Source organism: Malus domestica, chromosome 07 (genome assembly GCF_042453785.1).
Source record: "Malus domestica chromosome 07, GDT2T_hap1".
NCBI lineage: Eukaryota > Viridiplantae > Streptophyta > Magnoliopsida > Rosales > Rosaceae > Malus > Malus domestica.
In genome coordinates this window covers 4,461,206-4,481,726 of record NC_091667.1, presented here as the reverse complement: position 1 = coordinate 4,481,726, position 20,521 = coordinate 4,461,206, and the positions used below count along the sequence as shown (strand labels likewise).

Sequence of the window (20,521 nt, the reverse complement as noted above, 5' to 3'; positions counted from 1 at the left end):
TGGATAATGAACTTTAGAAAGATAAGAGTAGAAATTAGGATGGTATTGTATGATAAAGCCATCATAATGAAGAAAGACGTTGAATAAAAAGTAGTTATTCTTCTTCTCTCATTTTTTTGTCTTACAACACACATTTCGATTTTACAATTTTTCGAATGTGATGGGTTGGTCTTGGATGCATATTGCATTGCAACTATATTGTCAAATGGTTGTAACATAAAGCAGAAGAACCAATAAACTGAAAGTTTTACTATGATCATTTCATTAAGCAGTTATCCCTCGAAATTTGGGGGTTTCTTAAGATACAATGTTATCAAAATCCTGTTTTTTCTCTTTCTAATTTTATGATTTTGAGGGTAGAAGTCAACTCTTTCTCTCATGTCACTGTGGTCTTTTTATCATTAAATTTTGGTGAAAACATTGTTTAGCATAAATCTTATCACAATACAAAATAACAGGGAGATAATTTTGGTGATATTGCATCTGTTTGTTTTTTAACCACGTTTATGCATACTACTCATTCCAAGCATGTTGATGTGATAGCTAACGAATTCAATTTGTAGAACATGCTTAAAAAATTATAGCTTTAACTAATCACTCATCTTTCATCTCTCTCCCTCTCTCTCACTTTTGCACTAACTCACGACGTATTCCGTTTGATTTTGCTGTTGCTGGTCTGCATGTAAATTTTCACTTTCCTTATAAAATTTGCTTTTTTATATTCCTAGCACAATCATTTGACACTATATTTTCTTTGAAGTTGATCTGTGAGTGCATTTTCAAATGATCTGTTTGTTGAACTCTAAACGGAGTTCCAACTTTGATCGCAACATTGTTTGAATTTTGTCCTCTATCCTATGTCGTTTTCCACTGATTTCAACTTCCAATTTTTCCACATTAAATGTTCACGGTTTAAAGGCATTGTTCCAATATTAAACTATTTTATTTATTTTAACAAAATTGCAAACTGTATACTTCTTCCAGTAGAATATAATTTTGCACCTAAGATCAAATATGATACCATTCACTGAAATGCACACATCTAACTAATTCTATAAATATGTGTTATCAATGGTTTGCATGATAGCTATCATTCTAATGTGACTTATAGATTGTCAGATACATGTGGAATATTGCAATTCGAATAAGAAATTGTATTTGATTAAAAAAAAAAAGAACTTAGATATTAGTCCGAAAATATCTATATTTCATGCTATATGACTACTGCTTCTATGTTCTATGGTCTAAAATGTACTTGGCATGCTAGGTTAGTGGGTATGACGAGGCACTAAATCGCTTTTCTATTCTTGGGGTGCAGGGAAAACGGAGGAAGAGAGAGAATAAAATTCTGAATTTATCGGGAACATTGTAGATATTCCATGCATTTTTGCAACTGGAATCATTTGGTAAGTACTTAACCTTTTAATCAAAGCCACATATGCCAAGGTTTTGTAATCAGCATCCAATAAGATAGTTGCTTTTATCTTTTAATGGCTCTATTAGTTGTGCAGATATACACAGTAGTGTGTTTGAAATAACTTTTGCAGTATGGTTTATATATATCGTGGCACATATGGAGGTGCTGTTGCTGAAATAATCATACTAAAGGTCATGATTTCACAATTAAAGAGTATGCCACTTGGTCTCCTGTGGGGCACTACAAATTATGGCCAAGTAGCTTAGATATGGTTAAGCTTGCCTGCATATAGAACTTAGTAGGTATTCCTTTAGTTCCTTTATTCTCATTGATATTACATTTGAGTCTGGCATCTCTCTAAGAACCAGTATGGCGTACTCATTCATTTACAAACTCATCTTATTCATCTCCAAATTTTGGAAACCATTTTGCCAATGTTGAATATTTACGAGAGAGCGAGCTATAGTTACATCAAAAAAATATTATTGTAACGGAGATAAATAATTATGCAATAAATTTGTTATCTGGTCAAATTAAGTTCAGATTCTTTATGCCCATTTTCTGGAAATTTTGAGAATCTTAATATAATGTATCCTGCTGAATTCCTCAACACACTTGATTTTAATGGCTTACCTCTCGGCAAGTTGATTTTAAAGATAACAATGCTCATTATGCTGCTTCGAAACTTAAATCAATTTATTGGCTTTACGCTATTGTCATGTGTAAATAATACACTTATTCTCTTTACATTATAAATCTGATGTCATGGATCTCATATACAATATAAATTCAGTCTCTTGATTCACAGTTTCAATGAAGCCAATAAACCTGCATTCACAACGGAAACCATCTTCCAGTCAACAACTTTTATGATCTTTTTTAATGTAAATAGAACAAATAGTTTGTCATCCTTTTTGCATGTAAATAAGATAATGTTTCGTAATCTTTTGTATGTAAATATTACTATCGATCCAAAGCCACAAAAACTACCCAGGTAGAATGTGTCAATCTAATCTTTTTGGCATGTAGGTAGGACAAAGTTCTATGATCTTTTGAGCATGTAATACTATCAATCCAAGGCAACATGAACTACCCATGTGGACTGTGTGGATCAAATTTTTTTGTACATGACAATTCATCTAACATTTTCAATGTAAATAGTTCTCTTATATCTTTCAACATAATTTTTCATACATATTTCAATCCCGCAGCAACGTGCGGGCACCAATTTCTAGTACTAATACTATTGATCAGAAATGATTTTCACCCGCTTTTTTTTCTCATTCCACACACCCTCATTTAATTCTTATCATTAATTTGAATAAATTAAAAGAAGCAGCACATAAATAAACGGAAGAGTGCAGAAAGAAAAAATTGTGCACAAGTAATTCCCCTTTAGGTAAGTGGGACGAGAAGTTTCATCCCACGTTTGGTGCGCCTAAAACGGGTGGAACGCATTGTTCCAGTGGATGAATTTTTGGTGAATTTTTGTTCCGCCTCATTCTCTTAGAACGACTCGTTCCACATATGTGGAACACAAAATTATAACCTCTTCGTCTCCTTCTTCTTCCTCCTTGTTTCCATCCGAGGGCATCTTTGCTCCCTCTCCGTTTTGTCCCGTCCAATTCCGTTTCGTCCCGTCCCGTATGCATATCAAACGATTTATTGTTCCTATATTGTATTTACTTGGGGTTTGCTTTTAAGGCCTTAGTAATTGTATTGTATCTTCGAAATCTCACTTTATCTGATAAAATTCATTTTGGTCCCAATTTACCCATTAAATTAAATTTTTGCCCTACATAAGGTATTAAATATCAATGATATCGGAAATATCGGTAGTCTAAAAACACGGAAATTTCGATGGAAATATCGAGATATTATCGATATCGATAAAAATTGAATAAAAACCACGGAAATTGTAAAAAAAACTTGGAAATTTTTATTGAAACTTTGCAAGATGTTTATTTAGTCAATTATCTATTAGTTTATCACAAAAAATTGGAAGGAAATGCATTGCATGATAGATATAACTGATTTAAGTTGATTATATAGCGAGCTGGCAAGCATTGTGAGTATAGAAAATATGTAGTAATTAATGAAAGAAGTTTAAACACACCATAATCATTTATATATAATGAATTAGTACAATATTTTACACTTTATACATTGCATGGTAAGATATATGAGTGACTTAGGAAGGTCTAAAATATCGATAATATCGGAAATATCGGTAGTCCAAAAACACGAAAATTTCAATAGAAATATCGAAATATTATGGATATTTTAGACCATGAACTCTTACATTACCCCTGCTGTCAAGTTTGTCAAATTTTCCGTCGAAGTTGCTGACGTGGCTTCCGAGGGTCTGACCCCATCTAGAGGCTAGTGGTTATAGCCTAGATCAAACATACTCTCGAAAAAAGATATATTTGAAGATAGCATATATCCGGTTGTGATACACAAACATTACATACTACTAAAAACACAGTAGAGATTGAGTGGAAAGCCAAATATAATTAAATTCATGCATACGCCATAGATCATGAATGAAATATGGCTTTCTCATCTAAAAATCTTTTATTAAGGAGAGGAATGGATGAGAAAGGTATGCATTCTGCCAAATATGGCATCATTTGCTTGCAACTTGGGCTTGAGTAGAGACTCACACAATCCACTTTCAGAAAGCAAAAACAAAAAAAAACAAAAACAAAAGTTGAGACGTGTTGGATTAAATTAATGAGGGCATTAACATCTGGATTCGAAAAAGAGTAATGTTATACCTATCACCTAGTTATGAGTCTTGTGACATTATTTATATCATCTCTCTAACAGAGATAGAGCTCGTCAATGCATGTGAGTCTCATCTCTATTAGAGAGATGATACAACTAGTTGTAAGAGTAACATTTTTGTTCGAAAAATTAAGGCAGCTATCAGGTTAAGCTCAGTTTTATCTTTTTCTCAGTTTTTTTTTATATTTTTAATATTTTTTAAAATATTAAAGATAATTAAAATCTTCTAATTTCATGCATTTTTTGAATTTTGAATACTTCAAAATTGGTTTGTTTTCAATCTACTTATCTTCTCACAAAAAGCTAATACACTAATATGAACATACGACCTACCTCAAGGAACAAATATACATGAATGGGTAATAATACCTATATGCAAGATATGAAACCTAACTAAAAGGTGAAAAATCATAATCTACTTACGAGCAAGACACATTAATCTTTGACACATATTAGTTATAAAAAGATATGTCATATAGGTAAATAATATAATTAATCTGTGATATAGGTTGATTATAAAAATTAAAAAATAAAATATATAAATTGGGTTTAGAGCATGAAGAAGAAAAAGAAATAACAAAAGGGGTGAAACTAAAATAAGAAAATAATTATTAAAGAGATAACTATGAAAAGATTTAAAATTTTCATTGAATAGATAATTATTAATAATAAAATAATCTTAAACTCAAGGGATTGGGTTTTTTAATAAAATGAACTATTTCTAACATTGGCTGGCTAATAAAATTAGATTTATATCAAGTTTAAAATCAATATTCCTTACAAGTCAAACTTTATATATGGCTTCAGTTTGGGAAATCCTGAGACATTCTCGTCCTACGTGTGGACGCATACCATGATACAAAGAACTAGTTGATCTCATCCATCTATTTTTCTGAGTTATTAAAACAGTTGGAAAAATCCAAGGGTAGCAATTATTCATGCATGCTAGGTTATGTTTCCTTCTTTTTCTTTGGCTTTTTGGTTCCATGCACATAATTGCTGACACAAATGGATGAAATTAGGTTTCAAAGTTTTCAAAAGGGAAATATTTTGAAATGTCTTACGAAGTTATACATTTTATTTTTCAATTGTCGTCATATGAATTAAAATTTTAAACGATTTGTCATATCAATTTTTCGAAATCATTGATCTGTAATCTCATTATAACTTCGTTAAATTTTGCATCCAACTTGCACATGACTTATGTCCAAAGTTATTTACGACTTTTGACCTCTTTTTTATAAGGCTTTTGCTTCTTTTTAGTACAAATTCTTAAATTTTGGCTATTTAAAAAACATGTCATCTTCGTTTGAATAGCTTATGGTGAACTACTAATAATTACACTAAACTCACTAACATGGAGTTGTGATAAATTGCAAGCTTTGAGAATTTAACGTGACCAATCATGTCCATAAAAAAATGTTCAATTATGGCAATTTCTTTCATTTTATTGCTACTATATAAAAAATGTAGTCCATTGTCTGATCATGGTCCAAATCAATGGCATTGGCACTAGATAGTGAGAAAAAATTGCTTAAAGTTCAATTTGACACATAGAGAAGAGAGTGTCCGTCTTTCCTCTTTTTGGAACGAAAAATCCTCAGATTATCGTATTCTAGATTAGCCCTTTCTGTGCTTTTTAAGATTTTTTTTAAGGCAATTTATTGTAAGGCCATTAAGGTGTTGAAATGCCTAAAAGAACTCTGAACATAAGCCATGTGCGAGGCACCCAACTTAGCTTGGATAGAAAATTTAACAGAATGGGGTGAGATGGAAAGAGATCCTCTTAGGATCTCTCCCTCTAAAGTCAAGGATTAAGTAATCCGGGTCTTTGAAATTTGATCCAACAACAAAGAATTATTATAACTTTTAAAAGTTTATACTAACTTCTTTGTTTTTAGCCGTTAGATCAAATTTCAAAGCTCCAAATCACTTGATCCTTGGGCTTTGGAGAAGGAGATCCGGCCGGAAGAGATGACAAATTAATGAATTCGAGAAGTTAATAAAACAAATTGTTTAAAATTTTATTTCATTTGACAAAACTACCATCAATATCTAATAATCTTAAGTTGCAAGCTTCTTACCCTATAATTGGAAAGGGCATCCGCACTTTCTCGTTCCAGTTTTTCGTCCATTCTCTTCCTTTGCATATTGTACCTCTTTCACAACCCAATGTTAGTCTGGGACTCTTGTTTCCTTTTCATGCTAAACATATTATTGTTATGTATCTTTTAATGTCTTATCAATTATTAGATATCTTCTTTAATTGTGCTGATATATAGGAAGCCGCGGCAGTTCATGCAGCGTTTTTCGTTTGTACAGAAGGTGGCTGTGCAAGGGTGGAGATCGATCGTATCCGATGCTCAATCGCTAATTCGAATGCTCAATAGGAATATTCTACGGATGCTAGTTTAGAGTGTTTCATTTTTGGTATTAGATGTTTGGTATCCCAATTAGGAGAGGTGAAGTTTATGTGTGTCAAATAGAGGAGAGATTTTTCAGTATGATCGGTACACGAGGTGGTACACCACGTGTCATTATACAAATGGTGGAATATATGTGCTAAAAAGTTAATAACTTAAAAAATATAATCTCCCACTACTTCTATTAAAACATATGGTGTATCACTTGTGTTTCCGTCACAATTAAAAATTTCTCCAAACGAAGTGGAAATTCCGCTGCTCATGTTGTTGCTTCATATTTACCTTGTGTGGGGATGTTTTCCGTTGAGATGTTTTGAGTCTTGAGTTTTTGTTTAATATTCTTACTGAGGTGTGAACGATTTCATTATACTTTAATAAAATTTTATCCCATGACCAAAAATAAAAAATAAAAAAATGGATCGAGGGATAAGATAGTGATTGAAAATAGCATCACTCTTGTCATCTTAATTAGTCAATGCTCTAGCCTCGACCAAAAAGAGAGAGGAATTAATTAAACATAGATATTATTATGGGAACTTTAACGAAAAGTTCCCGGTACTGTTCACTTTAACTAAAAACCACATTTTTACACTAAAAAGTCAATTCTGATACTATTCACTTTACCCTTTATTTTGTCCTTATCATTAAAACTCAAAGTTTTCAAACCATTTTCATTAGTTTTCCTTATTATTATTCGTTACCCAAAAAACATATTTTAATTATTATTTTATTTAAAATAAAATAAAATTTGAGGAAGAAAAATAGAAAAAGTAAAGGAAAAGAAAAAGGGTGAGAGAGAGAGAGTGAGGTGGTAGGGAGTCCAGAGCCAGCCTAACATCGCTCTGCTCCTGCCATTTCGCTTCTCAAATCCCCAATTTTATATACGCAATTTCACATTACTCCGCTTTCATTCCTCTCTCTTCATCCCTCTCTCTCTCTCTCTCTTCTGTGTATTGGGTGTGGGTGTGTGTAAATGTCTGTGTTCGGATCTCCGTCTCAGTTCGCAGATGTGTTGCTCTCTCTACGCTCGAATCCTCTCTCTCCTCTTTCAAAAACTGCGGTTAGAATCCCACTCGTCTCAATCTCTGCTTTCGTTTTCTTCACCTAGGGTTTCCGTTTTCCGGATCTGTAAATTTACAAACCCACAATTCGATTCCATGCAATTCGCATTTGGGTAGACGCCGGAGCTCTTGGAATTGCGATTCCAGCGCAAATTAGCCTTCCATTTCTTCAATTTCTCACTTTCTGAGCTTATTTCGTCTGAATTCTGACCTTTTTCGTCGATTTCAGGTGCTCCGTTGGCACGATTTTCTCAGCTCTTAGCTCATTTCGTCACTACTTTTGAGTTCCCGATTTCGATTTCTTTTTCAATTTCCGTTTCCGATTCCGGGGATTTCAATTGCGCGCAAAAGGACTTGTCTTTGGATTTTGGTTGATTTCGCAGCTTCAATTGTTGGATAAATTTGCATCTGGCTCTACCTTCCCTCTAATTCAGGTATGCGACGAGTTTTCGGCGTGATTGGGTTTGTGTATAAATTCCAATTAATTCAGCTGAGGGTTTCAGTATTTACCATCCATATGATAATAAATGTGGTTGCCATATATAGTCTTGGTTCTAATCAACAAAGTCATTATGATTTGGATATGGGTGGTTCTAATCAACAAAGTCATTATGATTTGGATATGGGTTTGTCTCCACTTTCCTTGTTTTTTATTTTTTTTGCTTCTGAATGGGGTAAAAAGGATTTAATTCGACCTTTGAATATAACTCACTGCTTATCCTTTTGTGGGTTTTGAAGATCTGCATTTTAGAACATATCATTAATTTGCATCTTGGTGTTAATTACTCATAAGTAGTGTTGAAATAATGCTACATGTATATGTTATGCCCATCTTTACTCCTTTGTCCCATATTGCCTATCAGGAACTGCTTTTATGATTTTCCTTATTGTTTTCTTTCTGTTTATGGATTAAAGTTTATTTATTTATTTTATATTTGTGTGCTGTTGAGTTTCGGGGGTCGTTTGTATTTATGACATGGATCAAATTTTCGTTTAAACCATTGGCTATTTGTTTTTTTTTCTTTGTTTTGTTCCATAAATAAATACTTTGTGCACGAAGCTGGAGTGCATGTATAACAATTGGCGCTGCGGTTGTGTTTAATATTGTATTTGTCTCTCTACTTATTCCAGGTTGTCAGCCTACTCTTTGCATGGTCTTGGCTCTTGGTAGGAGTTTTGATCACAAATCAAGAGATGAGTCGGACAACAAATGAGAGTGAAGATGGAATGCTGTACAAGGATCAGATTGATTCTCCGTTGATGGATGAGAGTAATGGAGGGAGTGGAAATGGTGGAATTGTTCTAAAGAAAGGGCCATGGACCTCGGCTGAAGACACAATTTTGGTGGAGTATGTTAATAGGCATGGGGAAGGAAACTGGAATGCTGTTCAGAAGCACTCAGGCCTGTTCCGTTGTGGCAAAAGCTGCAGACTGCGATGGGCAAATCACCTAAGGCCGAACCTGAAGAAAGGGGCATTTACCCCTGATGAAGAACGTCTGATTGTTGAACTCCATGCCAAGATGGGGAACAAATGGGCACGCATGGCAGCACACGTAAGTACATGGTTTATTTTTGTCTGTTTCTATATGGTTCATACCAAGCTCTATTTCCTTGTATTGCCTCAAACTTCAATTTTATATGGTTCATTCTTTTGGGATTTTCTTTCAAAGCTTTAGCTGCAACTTTTGGTTTTGTGTGGTAGGATGCTTCTTTTGCATGGAACAAACATTGATAGTTTCTCCAATTATTCTTTATTCTTTCCTTCAGACTTCCTAATTACGTGCCAATGTTGTCATTATATATGTTCAGCTTCTAGAACACAAAATTAAAACTCATTGACTGCTGCACATATTTTGCACTACCACAATTAAAGAACTTGTGCCTATTATGATTTATCTATTAAGATCAAATTAATAAAATCCTAAAAGATAACGCTACACGGTGATCCAAAGTCTTCCCTTAATTTAAAAGATAGTAAAATCATAAAAGATAACAGTAACAGTACCCTAGTTTGATACAGCTTCTAAGTAACATTGATTCTCAATTGGTTAAAACCGTATTGAAATCTTGTAGCTTTTGTTCCTCCACAACTTCTTAGATGGATGTGAATGAGAACTTGGATGTGATATCAGATTTATTGTGTGTTGAGCATTTGAGAGATCAGAGAAAAGTTTTTAGGGTGATACATATGTTAAATATCCTTCCTAGATTTTATAGTCTATGTTTTGCAAATTTTATGGAAACTAAAATCTTGACTGAATGCAGTAACAGAAATGTACAATCTTGCACAATACTTTGGCTAGATGAAGACCCATATTAATCCTAAGATATTTTGCATCCCTAAGAGGGTCAAATATAATTTCATAACATATGGTATTGTTTTTTAGATAAAAAATGGAGATCATTAAAGTGTGTATGTTAGGAGATTATTATAACAAGATAAAGTTCATTGTTGCACAAAATGCATGTTGTAGCAGATGCACCATATTAACATATCTCACCTAAATGTTCTTCACAGACTGGTACTACTTTTTACTATTTTTTTTATTTTTATATTGGGTTCCTTCAATGGTTTTTTCTCTTATTAGTTTCAAATTGAAAATAAAATAAATTATCATTTATTGTCAGCTTGATTAGAATCGTAATTTTCGTAGTATTCGTCTCAAAGTGTTTTCCTTTGTTTATTGGATATGATTAACTGTCTTTTCTGCACTCCTTAGTTGCCTGGACGTACGGATAATGAGATAAAAAACTACTGGAATACCAGAATTAAACGGCGCCAGAGGGCTGGCTTACCACTTTATCCTCCTGAGGTGTGTTTGCAAGCATTGCAGGAGAGTCAACAAGGCCAGTCCAGTGGTGGAATTAATGGTGCGGATGGAGCACATAATGATTCTATGCAAGCTAACAGTTTTGAGATACCTGATGTTGTATTTGACAGTTTAAAAGGAAACAACTGTGTCTTACCTTATGTTCCTGAACTTCCTGATATTTCTCCTGGTGGAATGCTGATGAAAGGCCTTGGTTCTTCTCCATATTGTGGTTTTATGTCACCAACAATGCATCGCCAAAAGCGTCTTCGAGAATCAACAGCTTTATTCTCTACTTCTGGTGGCAGTTTCAAAAATGGTTTCCCCCAGTTTGATCAATTCCAAAATGATACTTGTGATAAAATTGCTCGAACAGTCGGGTTTCCTTTTCCTCATGATCCTGATCCTACCATTCCACTGTCTTTTGGTGTAATTCAGGGTAGCCATTCCCTTTCAAATGGCAATTCTTCTGCTTCTAAGCCCACAACCGGGGCTGTGAAGCCGGAGCTCCCTTCACTCCAATATCCAGAAACTGATTTAGGTAGCTGGAGCACTTCTCCTCCGCCCCCCTTACTTGAATCAGTTGATGCTTTTATCCAATCGCCCCCACTGGTTGGTACGTTTGAGTCTGATTGCACTTCACCACGTAATAGCGGCCTGCTAGATGCTTTACTCCATGAGGCAAAGACTCTCAGTAGTGCGAATAATCATTCATCTGAGAAGAGTTCAAATTCATCCAGTGTTACTCCTGGCGATGTGGCTGAAAGTTCCAATTTGAACATTTGCGAGACAGAATGGGAAGAATATCGAGATCCGATTTCTCCACTGGGTCATTCTGCTACTTCGCTGTTCAATGAGTGTACGCCTATCAGTGCCAGTGGAAGTTCATTAGATGAACCGCCGCCTGCTGAGACCTTTACCGGTGAGTATCTTAATCTATGAGACCCGGAGACGAACGAGGTTGACAGTAACATTGTAAATTGATTCTTGATATTCCTATAGCAACATTTTTTGTATTAGCAGTTGGATAAGTCCATATCTATGTGCAGAATATGTCCTGTCCTGCCTGTTCTTATGACTTATGTTGTTTGACTATTCTGCCAGGGTGCAATGTGGAATCAGAACTGGTAGACCAAGCTTGGACCCCAGATACAGAAAGAGAAACCGCACTTCAGTTGGATTATACTCGTCCTGATGCTATACTTGCTTCAGAATGGTTTGGTAACAGCATGCATGAAAGTATTGCATCACTGCTGGGTGATGATTTAGCGGCGGAATGCAAGCACCTGGCTTCTGGTAGTCCTACTTCAAATCAAGGGTTGGGTTTTAGTTCATGTCCATGGAACACCATGCTTCCCTTCTGTGAAATGTCGGCTCAGCATCCTTAAGAAACCGCTCTGTCAATTGTATGAACCTGAAACTTGTCACCGAATTCATGCTGATGACTTGTTAACCGTGGGGGAAGTGAGTCCCCGTCTGAGAAAAGGTCACTTGCAATTGAGACTTGCGGGATGTGCTTTTCATGAGTCGTGGTTATGTTTTTGTTTGTGGTTTTCATTCGGTTTCTTTTCAAACCTTGCAATGCAAAGCATGTATGCCTAAACAGAACCATATGAGGTACAATTTGCTTGCAGGCTTTCGCTATGATTGCAGAATAACTATGCATTTTCGAACATGGAACCGTTCTCATACGATGGAACCTGCTTAGTTGTTTTAATTTATTTGCGTTTGAATTGGTATATTCTGTCTACGCTTTCCCTTCTTCCCTTGCTCTTTTTCGTTTTCCCCCTCATTGATAAATTTGAAACGATAAATTTATTGGGGTAAATTGTTAGTTGTACTGGGGGGAGGGTCGAGAGCTTTGATGTGAAGCAAGTTAAAACTATAAGGGGAAAGGAGGTTTGAAAAATAGTCGATGAAAGATGGTGGGAGAGAGGTACAAAAAATGTACAACGACAAATAAAAACCCAAAAACTAATTTAGGTTGGTTGGTTTCTCCCTCAAAAAAAATAAAAAATTTAGGTTGGTTTCATTTTCAAAATTTTGCTTTCATCATTTATCCTTATTTTCTCCCCTCCCATAACCCTTCTTCATCGCTCATTCCTTCATATAATGTCATCTTATCTCTAATACAAAAAGTAAAAAGTGAGTGGTATTTCCCTTTACTTGAGAGGTCTTAGGTTCGATTCTCGCAAAAAATGAATTTAAACTACATTATTATTAGCCCATTGTGAGGCTAAGCCCACCCCCTCACCCTTAATGTAAATAAGATCATTTGTTCAAAAAAAAAAATATCGTGTGGACGAAACCTAGTTTGATGATAAAAATAAAATAAAGATGTGTAAAAAGAGGATAGAGGTGTAATCACTCCCCAAAATTAATTCTCCATTTTGTTTCTATGACCGTAACCCTATCAAAAGAAAATGGTTTTTAGTCAAAATAGTCCATGAGATTAGTGTAACTCTTCACTCTGTCCCCTGATATTTAAAATCGATAGAAATGGTCCTTGAATATATCAATCATCAATTATTTTAGTCATTCTATGAAAAAACTCCGTTAAATAAGGATAACATGACAAAAACACTCAATTTTTTGTCATATCATTTTGGCCAATTGTTTACTAAATTGAGTGTATTTTTATTATTTTGGTCTTATTTAACAGAGTTTTTCATGGAATGACCAAAATGATAAATGGTAGACAAACTCAAGACTACTTCTACCAATTTCAAATCTCAGAGATCAAGGTAAATAGTTAGACCAATTTCAGAGATTATTTTGGATAAAAAGTTATATACGGTTTGAATTAAAAAGATCAAATGTCATGGCAAAATAAATATGCATATCAAATGTCAAACTTAAAATAATCATACAAAATTAGAACGTTCCAGCCTTTGCAGTGGAGAGGTCCTAGTACAACCCAAAATGCTCGATTAACTTTCATCATCTGAAGATTGGTAATCTCATCCTTAAAAGTACTCCACCACTCTTGTTATAAAATAAAAAGTTCAAAAAGATGTGCGTGGGACGTTTCCGCACACTCGTTTTCTCCACGTGCACGCAGAAATCTCTCAATTATATAAAAGATAATTATGAGATAGAAGTGCGCACAACGAGAAAAGACGTGTGTGGAAATCATCCCCCGTAAAGAAGTACTCACCATTCTTATTATTCTGACATTGTATCTCTCGTCTTCAGTACTCAGAACTAGTACCCGAGGGGGAATTCACAGAGACAGTGAAAGAGCTAGACCCTTCTGTTTCTGAAGAAATAGTAGAGGTGGGATGTTGCATGTAGTCTATGGTGGGAGTAATTTCTATGCTAATATAATCAGTAGCATGCGATTCAGAAGATCCCGGAATGCTTCCCGCTGACTCAGATTGTGCTGGTGAAAAGTCTCCAATGCTACAAACTGGGTTGGCATCGTTCAAGTAAGTCAAAGCATTCACCACCTGCCATTGTATCAGAAACACAAACCAAAAACCATCAGATTACGTTTGCTCCACGTAGCTTCTTATTAACTTTAAAAGTTACATAAATAATGCGCAGAATTGATATGATTGATGAGCAAATTAGAGTACTACTGGTCTGTTCGGTGTCAAATTTCAAAGCATATTGAATGTAGAAGTGAATTATTATTTTTTTTCATTTGGACGAGATTAGAAGAGGATTAGACATGAAGGAAGTCATCTCTTCTAATCCTACCATTTTGGGATGGATAGTACTGCTATAGTTTTATTCACAAGTAATCCATCTTATACTTTTTAGTTGGACATAATTTTTCACTTCTTTTTCTTTTTCGACAATCAATAGTGTTTGTGTGTTAAATTATTAAATGTTAGGGGGAGGGGGGTCTAACCCGTCCAAGGTGCATAGGCATTATTGTTTTTCGTTACTGTGATAAAGCATCATCTGCTTCACTTCTTCCTTGAAATGTATTGTTAGAGAAGAATCATCATCTCTAGATTCTTCTCCTTAATTTATGTTTCCTTGCATTATAGGTCAACTCATTCATAATTATATTTTAAATTCCTACCACACGTGGGTTAAGTCATCCCCTTGTTTAAGGAATACTATTTCTACACATACCTTACTTTCGTGATATATTCATTCAAATTCAATCCTGGATACCAAACGAGATCATAGTCACAAAGAGAAATGCTCCAGAGTTTGAATATCAATTGATGGGTTAGTATTTTCTTGTATAAAATGTTACTTAGATACACAAATTAACTATACTCTTACCACCTTTTAATTGGGGTGGGTCCTGCATTGTATGTGGGAAGACATGCAATCATCAATGTAAACAGTTTTGCATGTCTAACATTACCTCTCTTTTTTTCATATTTGGTCTCACTTATTTTTTATGCGTCATGTTGCAGTTGGTATCTATTATTTGATACTTATCTTCATTCTTGTTCCATATTCATCTATATGCATCCAACGTGTGTCCAAGTTTGAAGCTTTATGTTGCAGTTGTTGTGTTGAAGGACTAGATTATGCAGACATATAGAATATCAGAGTCTAGTATCAGGTGGACTTACACTATCCATAGGTAATCTCTTGTGTGGATCCCTGCTGAGACATTTTTCGGCTACCCGAACCATCCAATAGAGCTGGTGAACATCATGGCAATCCACATTCCTCGGATCGATTAAATCTGGGTAGTTCCTTTCTTTTAGCAGTGGTCTTGCCTGGCAAGAAAGTTATAGACTTGTTAGTTCAAAATAATGAATGGAATGTGAAGTGACATACTAGAAGGCTGCTCCTTTTCTTAGTAATCAGTTTGTCATTAGTAATTAATGTTTCCTGGTGCAACAATTCATGAACAGTGGGGAATATATTTTTAGAATTATTTATGGTATGGAAGCTCTTACCCATCCCACAAGACTTTTTCCTTCAAGCTTCTTGTCAGTAGGCCTCAGTCCTGTGATAAGCTGTAATAGAATGACCCCGAAAGCATAAACATCTGTCTTAGTTGACACTTTCCCATTTTCCGCATATTCTGGGGCCAAATATCCCAGAGTTCCGACAACTCTCGTTGTATCTGATGATCGATCTGAGTCTTCGTGTTGAGTTCTCGCAAGACCAAAATCTCCTAGCTGATGCATAGAACATGTTAGATGAAGCATGAATGTGGTACTATGGTTAAACCATGAGGTTTAACTTAAGAGTATTGGAAAATTGGTTATCCAGTCTAGTAATTGCGGCAAGAAGAACGCTTGATGTTTCATTTATTGGATTCGAGTCACATAATAACAGTGATGTTATAGGATCATAAAGCTGATATTAATAGCAGACATATTGGGTTTAGTAAACTTACCAGTGATTCATAATCGTGTGTCACGAGGATGTTGTTTGGTCTCACATCTCTATGGATGATGTTGTTTTGATGCAGGTATAGTAGGCCTTTTGCAGCTCCAGTAGCAATTTTTATCTTCTTATCCCAACTGAGAGGTCTTTTTCTGTGTTCTGCATGAATTTAGAAAAAATGTTATGCAGCGTTTAGGGTTGGACCTCTCGATCCTGAAATATTAAGGAAAACACTTGATTTTTCCAAATTACGGGTTCTTCTAGGCTTGTTCACAACTTACTCGACAGATGTTTATCCAATGAACCATTGCAAACATATTCGTAAACAAGCAGCCTCTTGCTTCCTTCTGAGCATGATCCTAACAGCATTACCAAATTCTCATGTCTTGCCTTGCTGAGTACATGAACTTCAGACTCAAATTCTTTTTCTCCTTGGCAGCTTGCATTCTTATGTTGCTTAACAGCAATCTTCAGCCCATTAAGTTCTCCTCTGTAGACGGAACCAAATCCGCCTTCAGACAAGTAGTTCTTGTCGGAAAATCCATCCGTAGCAGCTACGAGATCTGCATACGTAAAGTCTCTCTTCCATCCAATCATTGGCCGTTTATTCTTGCAATCTGTGCATACTGAATTTTTGAATTCTTCATCTGTTCGACATTCTCCTATCCAATCGTCCTTGTAGCTACGCTGTTTCTGTTCATTGGGACTCCCACCATTATGTGTTTCCTTTTGATCCCTTGCTTGAATCTCTGGAATTGGAAATGAGGACTGCTCTCCTGCTTTCCCTCTTTCGGCATTGGTCGTGCTTTCTTCCTCCCCATAATTACAGGCAAAGCCAGGATTAAATAGGTCAGTATTCCCCAGAGTTGAACTTGACACTCTACTTGCTAGCTGCAGATCACTTGAGGATGTAGATTTTCTATAGCTAGACCTTGAGTGTCCACGACCATCTTGTTCTTTTCCAAAACTGCTCGTACGAGGACTTGGAGATTCTGAAACAAAATGTACTCTTAGTCAAGTTCTTGCATTTGGTACCGACCATAAGAAATGTGGAGTTATGTGTGATAATATAGTGAAAAATCCCTTTTGATTGTAAATTTAATCCATGAACTTGGAACTCCGAGTCCCAGATCATACGAGCTGTGATTAGATTTCTTACTTTTAGGAGAAGGTTCTTCCTCTGGGCTTCCTGGTATCATTTCATCATATCTTACATGGGAGCTTTTACTGCGTTTTTTGGTGACTGGTTTGTTGATGATCCCCCCAATTTCTTTTGGCCCTCGCAATTGTTCAACAGAATTGTTACGTTTCATCCTCGATATGCCACATGGCAACTTCTCCATGAAGAATTGCTTGTCTTTCTTCATCTGCCTGCATCATCAGATCAGAAACAAGCTTTCAAAGGTTGGTGTCTCTATGTCCTCTTACATTTTATTGTTTCCAAATCGCAGTTTGTTTCAATTACAAATATAATTTAACTTAACATGTTTCGGAAATTTAATAGTTTTAAGCAGGAAGTACGAAGCTTCATCGGTAGTATAATGATTTTTCACACCATTTAGCTTGAAAATACACAATTTAATTAACAATATTATGGCTTCAAAATTCAGATTTCAGACTGCACCATAACTATGTTCTCTTGAATTTGAAACCATAACTATTAACAAAGCTTCAATCATTCGTCGAATGATTGACTATTTGACAACACGAATTCATCAATTCAATTCGATATATAAGCTTTTGATATTTCGGATACTTAGCTTATTAACAATTTATTGTCTGTTTTTATTTATTATGCAAAATGAAGGGTGCACTTGTGAAACAAGGTTGGATGAGTATGGCATGAAGCAGAACAATTTCAAATTCTCCAAGTCTATTAATGACTGACCTATCGAGAATCACCCATGTTGCTCCCAATCTTATCGCGGCCTCTGCAGCAACCATCTTCTGAGAGGGACCAGCAACCACCTTCGTGTTGAACTCAACCTGAGAAATGTCATCCAAACAGTGATCCATTTGATTAAAAAATGAGGTTGAAAAAAATTTCCGAGTGGAAAGATGCAATATTGGTCTGATAGATAGTATAGGTGATCGATAAATCTTTAACAAACAGCAGGTGATCTCCACGTTGTAAGAAATAGTGGCCGGAAGTCTTATCTGACCTTCACTTTTTTACACATCGTAGAAATCATAGTGATCTCCTCTTTGCTACGATACTCCTCAGTTTTCCTCACAAGCTCTTCTTCTATGACTTTCTGGTTGGTTCCAATAAATGAACTCGAGTCTATCTTGGTTCTGTATCCCACTGAGAAAGAGGACAGAGAAGGTGGGAAAATGGGGTATTGGGGGAAATAAAAAAGTTAGCAAAACCTGTTCTGTGTGATAGAATCATAGAGTAGAACTAACTTTTTTTTTTCATCATATTAATTGGTGATTTTTTTTGTCATACTTTCGGACTTTATTTTCTTCGTTCTATTAGGAAAACAAAAGAAAAAATTCTTACACAGTCTCCCAGCAAACGTACTAGGATTATTAACCTGGTGAAGAACCGAAAGAAGTATAAGTTCATCCCCAGGCTTAAGGGATAAGCTTTGCAGGACCCGTTTGATTGAGCTCGAACTAACAATGTCTTTGGATGCATCCTGGATCACCACTACTTTCTGAACTTCCGCTGCCATAAATTTTTTTCTGAAACTCGAAGTAGTTCTCCTAAATTTTCAAAACAACGATGCAGTACAGAAGAGAAGATTGACAAAGTGAAAGTAATATACGTATGCTGAACTGGTTCCCAAATTAATGCTTAGTTTCATGTTGCATGTAGACTTCTCCTATGTACATTATGTGTAATATGTATATATATGTGTGTGTGTGTGTGTGTGTGTGTGTAAATATATTTATAGCGGGAAAGAAACTAACACAAATATGTTTGCTTGATGATTAAATGTTGCAACTGTAACATAGCAGTTGCTAGGAAAATGAGAGTAATTTACTGAGAGAATATGATGAAAGAGGATTCTTTTATCAGTGACATTTTGCTGATGATTCAATAGAACCAGAACGTCGGAAATGAATTCGAGAAGAAAATATAGTAGTGGTGAATCCAATCAGCGGCCTCGGAGAGTTAGTTCGAGCATATTCGGATATCCGAAGATGGGACCTGCAGGGGGTGTTTGTTCTTCAAGTTGTGGAGACTAGGGAGAGTATTTAATTAGCATTTGTTTACTACGTTGTTAATACCAATGCTAAGCTTGATTATGATGCATGAACAGTAATTTAATTGCTGTCCTCAAACCAGAACAGTTGGGAATCATTGATAATAACTAGGAAGTCTATGAAGTTTGTTCCTGTAGGTAACTCATTTGTTTATATAAATTTAAACTCTGTTTATTTGGTAATAAAATACTTAAAACAGCTGCTTATTTTTAGCTGTTTTTGCAGGATATTTAAAGTGTTTTAGGAGATAGATTAAAATGGGTGATTGTTTACTAATATCTAGCACTAGTTTGTCAAAATAGTCAAATTTTTTATTAGGATTTTCTTCTGTTTGATCTTAACAGCAACCTGGGTGGGTTTTATCACCAAGAACGTAAGACTGCACACTGTACTCGACATTTGTTAGGGGGTAGTTGACTGTTTTGTCACAGCCCATTATTACTTTTGTTATGGTTTTGCAATGTTTGAAAAGGAGAACGCGAGCGAGGCGTTTGATGGATAATCCTGTCTAGGCGAAAACCTTAAGGCGTGAGACGAACTCTCATGAGACTTAATTTTTATACTATATATTATATATATGTATATATTATAATACTTTGTAAAATAAATATTCATTGTCAGTCAAAAGTGCACAAATTATAAACAAGTATAACTCACATGACCAAGTTTAATCAAGCAATCAAATTAATCAATATTCAAGCATCTACTTAAGTAAATGCCTATATATATATATATATATATATATATATATTAAGGAGAAAAAGAGATATAAGGATAAATATAAAGACTTAAAAAAAGAATAATATAACATTAAAAAATATAATAAAAGATGTTTTTTCTACCGGCCAATCATAAGCATATTTAGGAAAATATAAGGAAAAGACTTAAAAAAAAGAATAATATAACATTAAAAATATAATAAAAGATGTTTTTTCTACGAGCATATTTAGGAAAATATAAGGAAAAGACTTAAAAAAAAGAATAATATAACATTAAAAATATAATAAAAGATGTTTTTTCTACCGGCCAATCATAAGCATATTTAGGAAAATAATAAATATAAAAAAAGATGTTTTTTCTACCGGCCAATCATAAGCATATTTAGGAAAATAATAAATAAAATAAAGGGTAAAAGACTGTTTACTACCCTCATGTTTCGTGGTTTTCAACATTTAGTACATCAAGTTTTTTTCGTCTCAGATTCATACCTAAAGTGTAAATTTTGGGACAGTCTCATACATCCGTTAGTCAAATTGTTAAGTTTTCCGTTAACTGTGACGTGATGCACCGACTGGGCGCCACGTGTCATCCACGTTTTTTTTTTTCTTTTCTTTTCTTCTTCCTTCTTCTTCTTCCTCCGACTGCAACTTGCTTTTTTTTTTTTCATCCTCCTTCTCCTTCTTCCTTCCCTTTCTTCCCCTTCTTCCTTCTTCTTCCTTCTCATTCTCCTTCTTCTTCCTCCGAATCTGGGGAAGCTTTTTTTTTTTTTTTCTTCT

The 20,521-nt window shown here is 35.0% G+C and overlaps 2 protein-coding genes and 1 long non-coding RNA gene across 4 annotated transcripts; 2 read left to right on the top strand and 1 right to left on the bottom strand.

Annotated features, from left to right (window-relative positions):
• The first annotated feature begins 7,420 nt into the window (after positions 1–7,420).
• LOC103438628 (transcription factor GAMYB-like) lies at positions 7,421–12,241 on the top strand. Of its 2 annotated transcripts, none has more exons than XM_008377162.4 (5): positions 7,421–7,690; positions 7,921–8,125; positions 8,823–9,245; positions 10,413–11,424; positions 11,607–12,241. In XM_008377162.4, the coding sequence occupies exons 3-5, from the start codon at positions 8,886–8,888 to the stop codon at positions 11,888–11,890; spliced, it is 1,656 nt and encodes a 551-aa protein (XP_008375384.2). In that variant the 5' UTR covers positions 7,421–7,690; positions 7,921–8,125; positions 8,823–8,885; the 3' UTR covers positions 11,891–12,241. The 2 variants fall into 2 exon arrangements, with proteins under 2 accessions (XP_008375384.2, XP_070680583.1); XM_070824482.1 differs by having other exon boundaries at positions 7,427–7,758; positions 7,977–8,125.
• Positions 12,242–13,323: 1,082 nt separating this feature from the next.
• On the bottom strand, positions 13,324–18,660 carry LOC108173674 (probable serine/threonine-protein kinase PBL21). The gene is made up of 8 exons (XM_070824481.1): positions 17,975–18,660; positions 17,701–17,798; positions 16,972–17,183; positions 16,094–16,804; positions 15,823–15,971; positions 15,377–15,601; positions 15,044–15,193; positions 13,324–13,951 (listed from the first exon to the last, which is right to left on the bottom strand). The coding sequence occupies exons 1-8, from the start codon at positions 18,002–18,004 to the stop codon at positions 13,694–13,696; spliced, it is 1,833 nt and encodes a 610-aa protein (XP_070680582.1). The 5' UTR covers positions 18,005–18,660; the 3' UTR covers positions 13,324–13,693.
• LOC139197315 (uncharacterized) lies at positions 13,657–17,869 on the top strand. Its single transcript, XR_011582598.1, has 2 exons — positions 13,657–17,216; positions 17,620–17,869. It is a non-coding gene; the product is annotated as an uncharacterized lncRNA (long non-coding RNA).
• Positions 18,661–20,521: the final 1,861 nt, after the last annotated feature.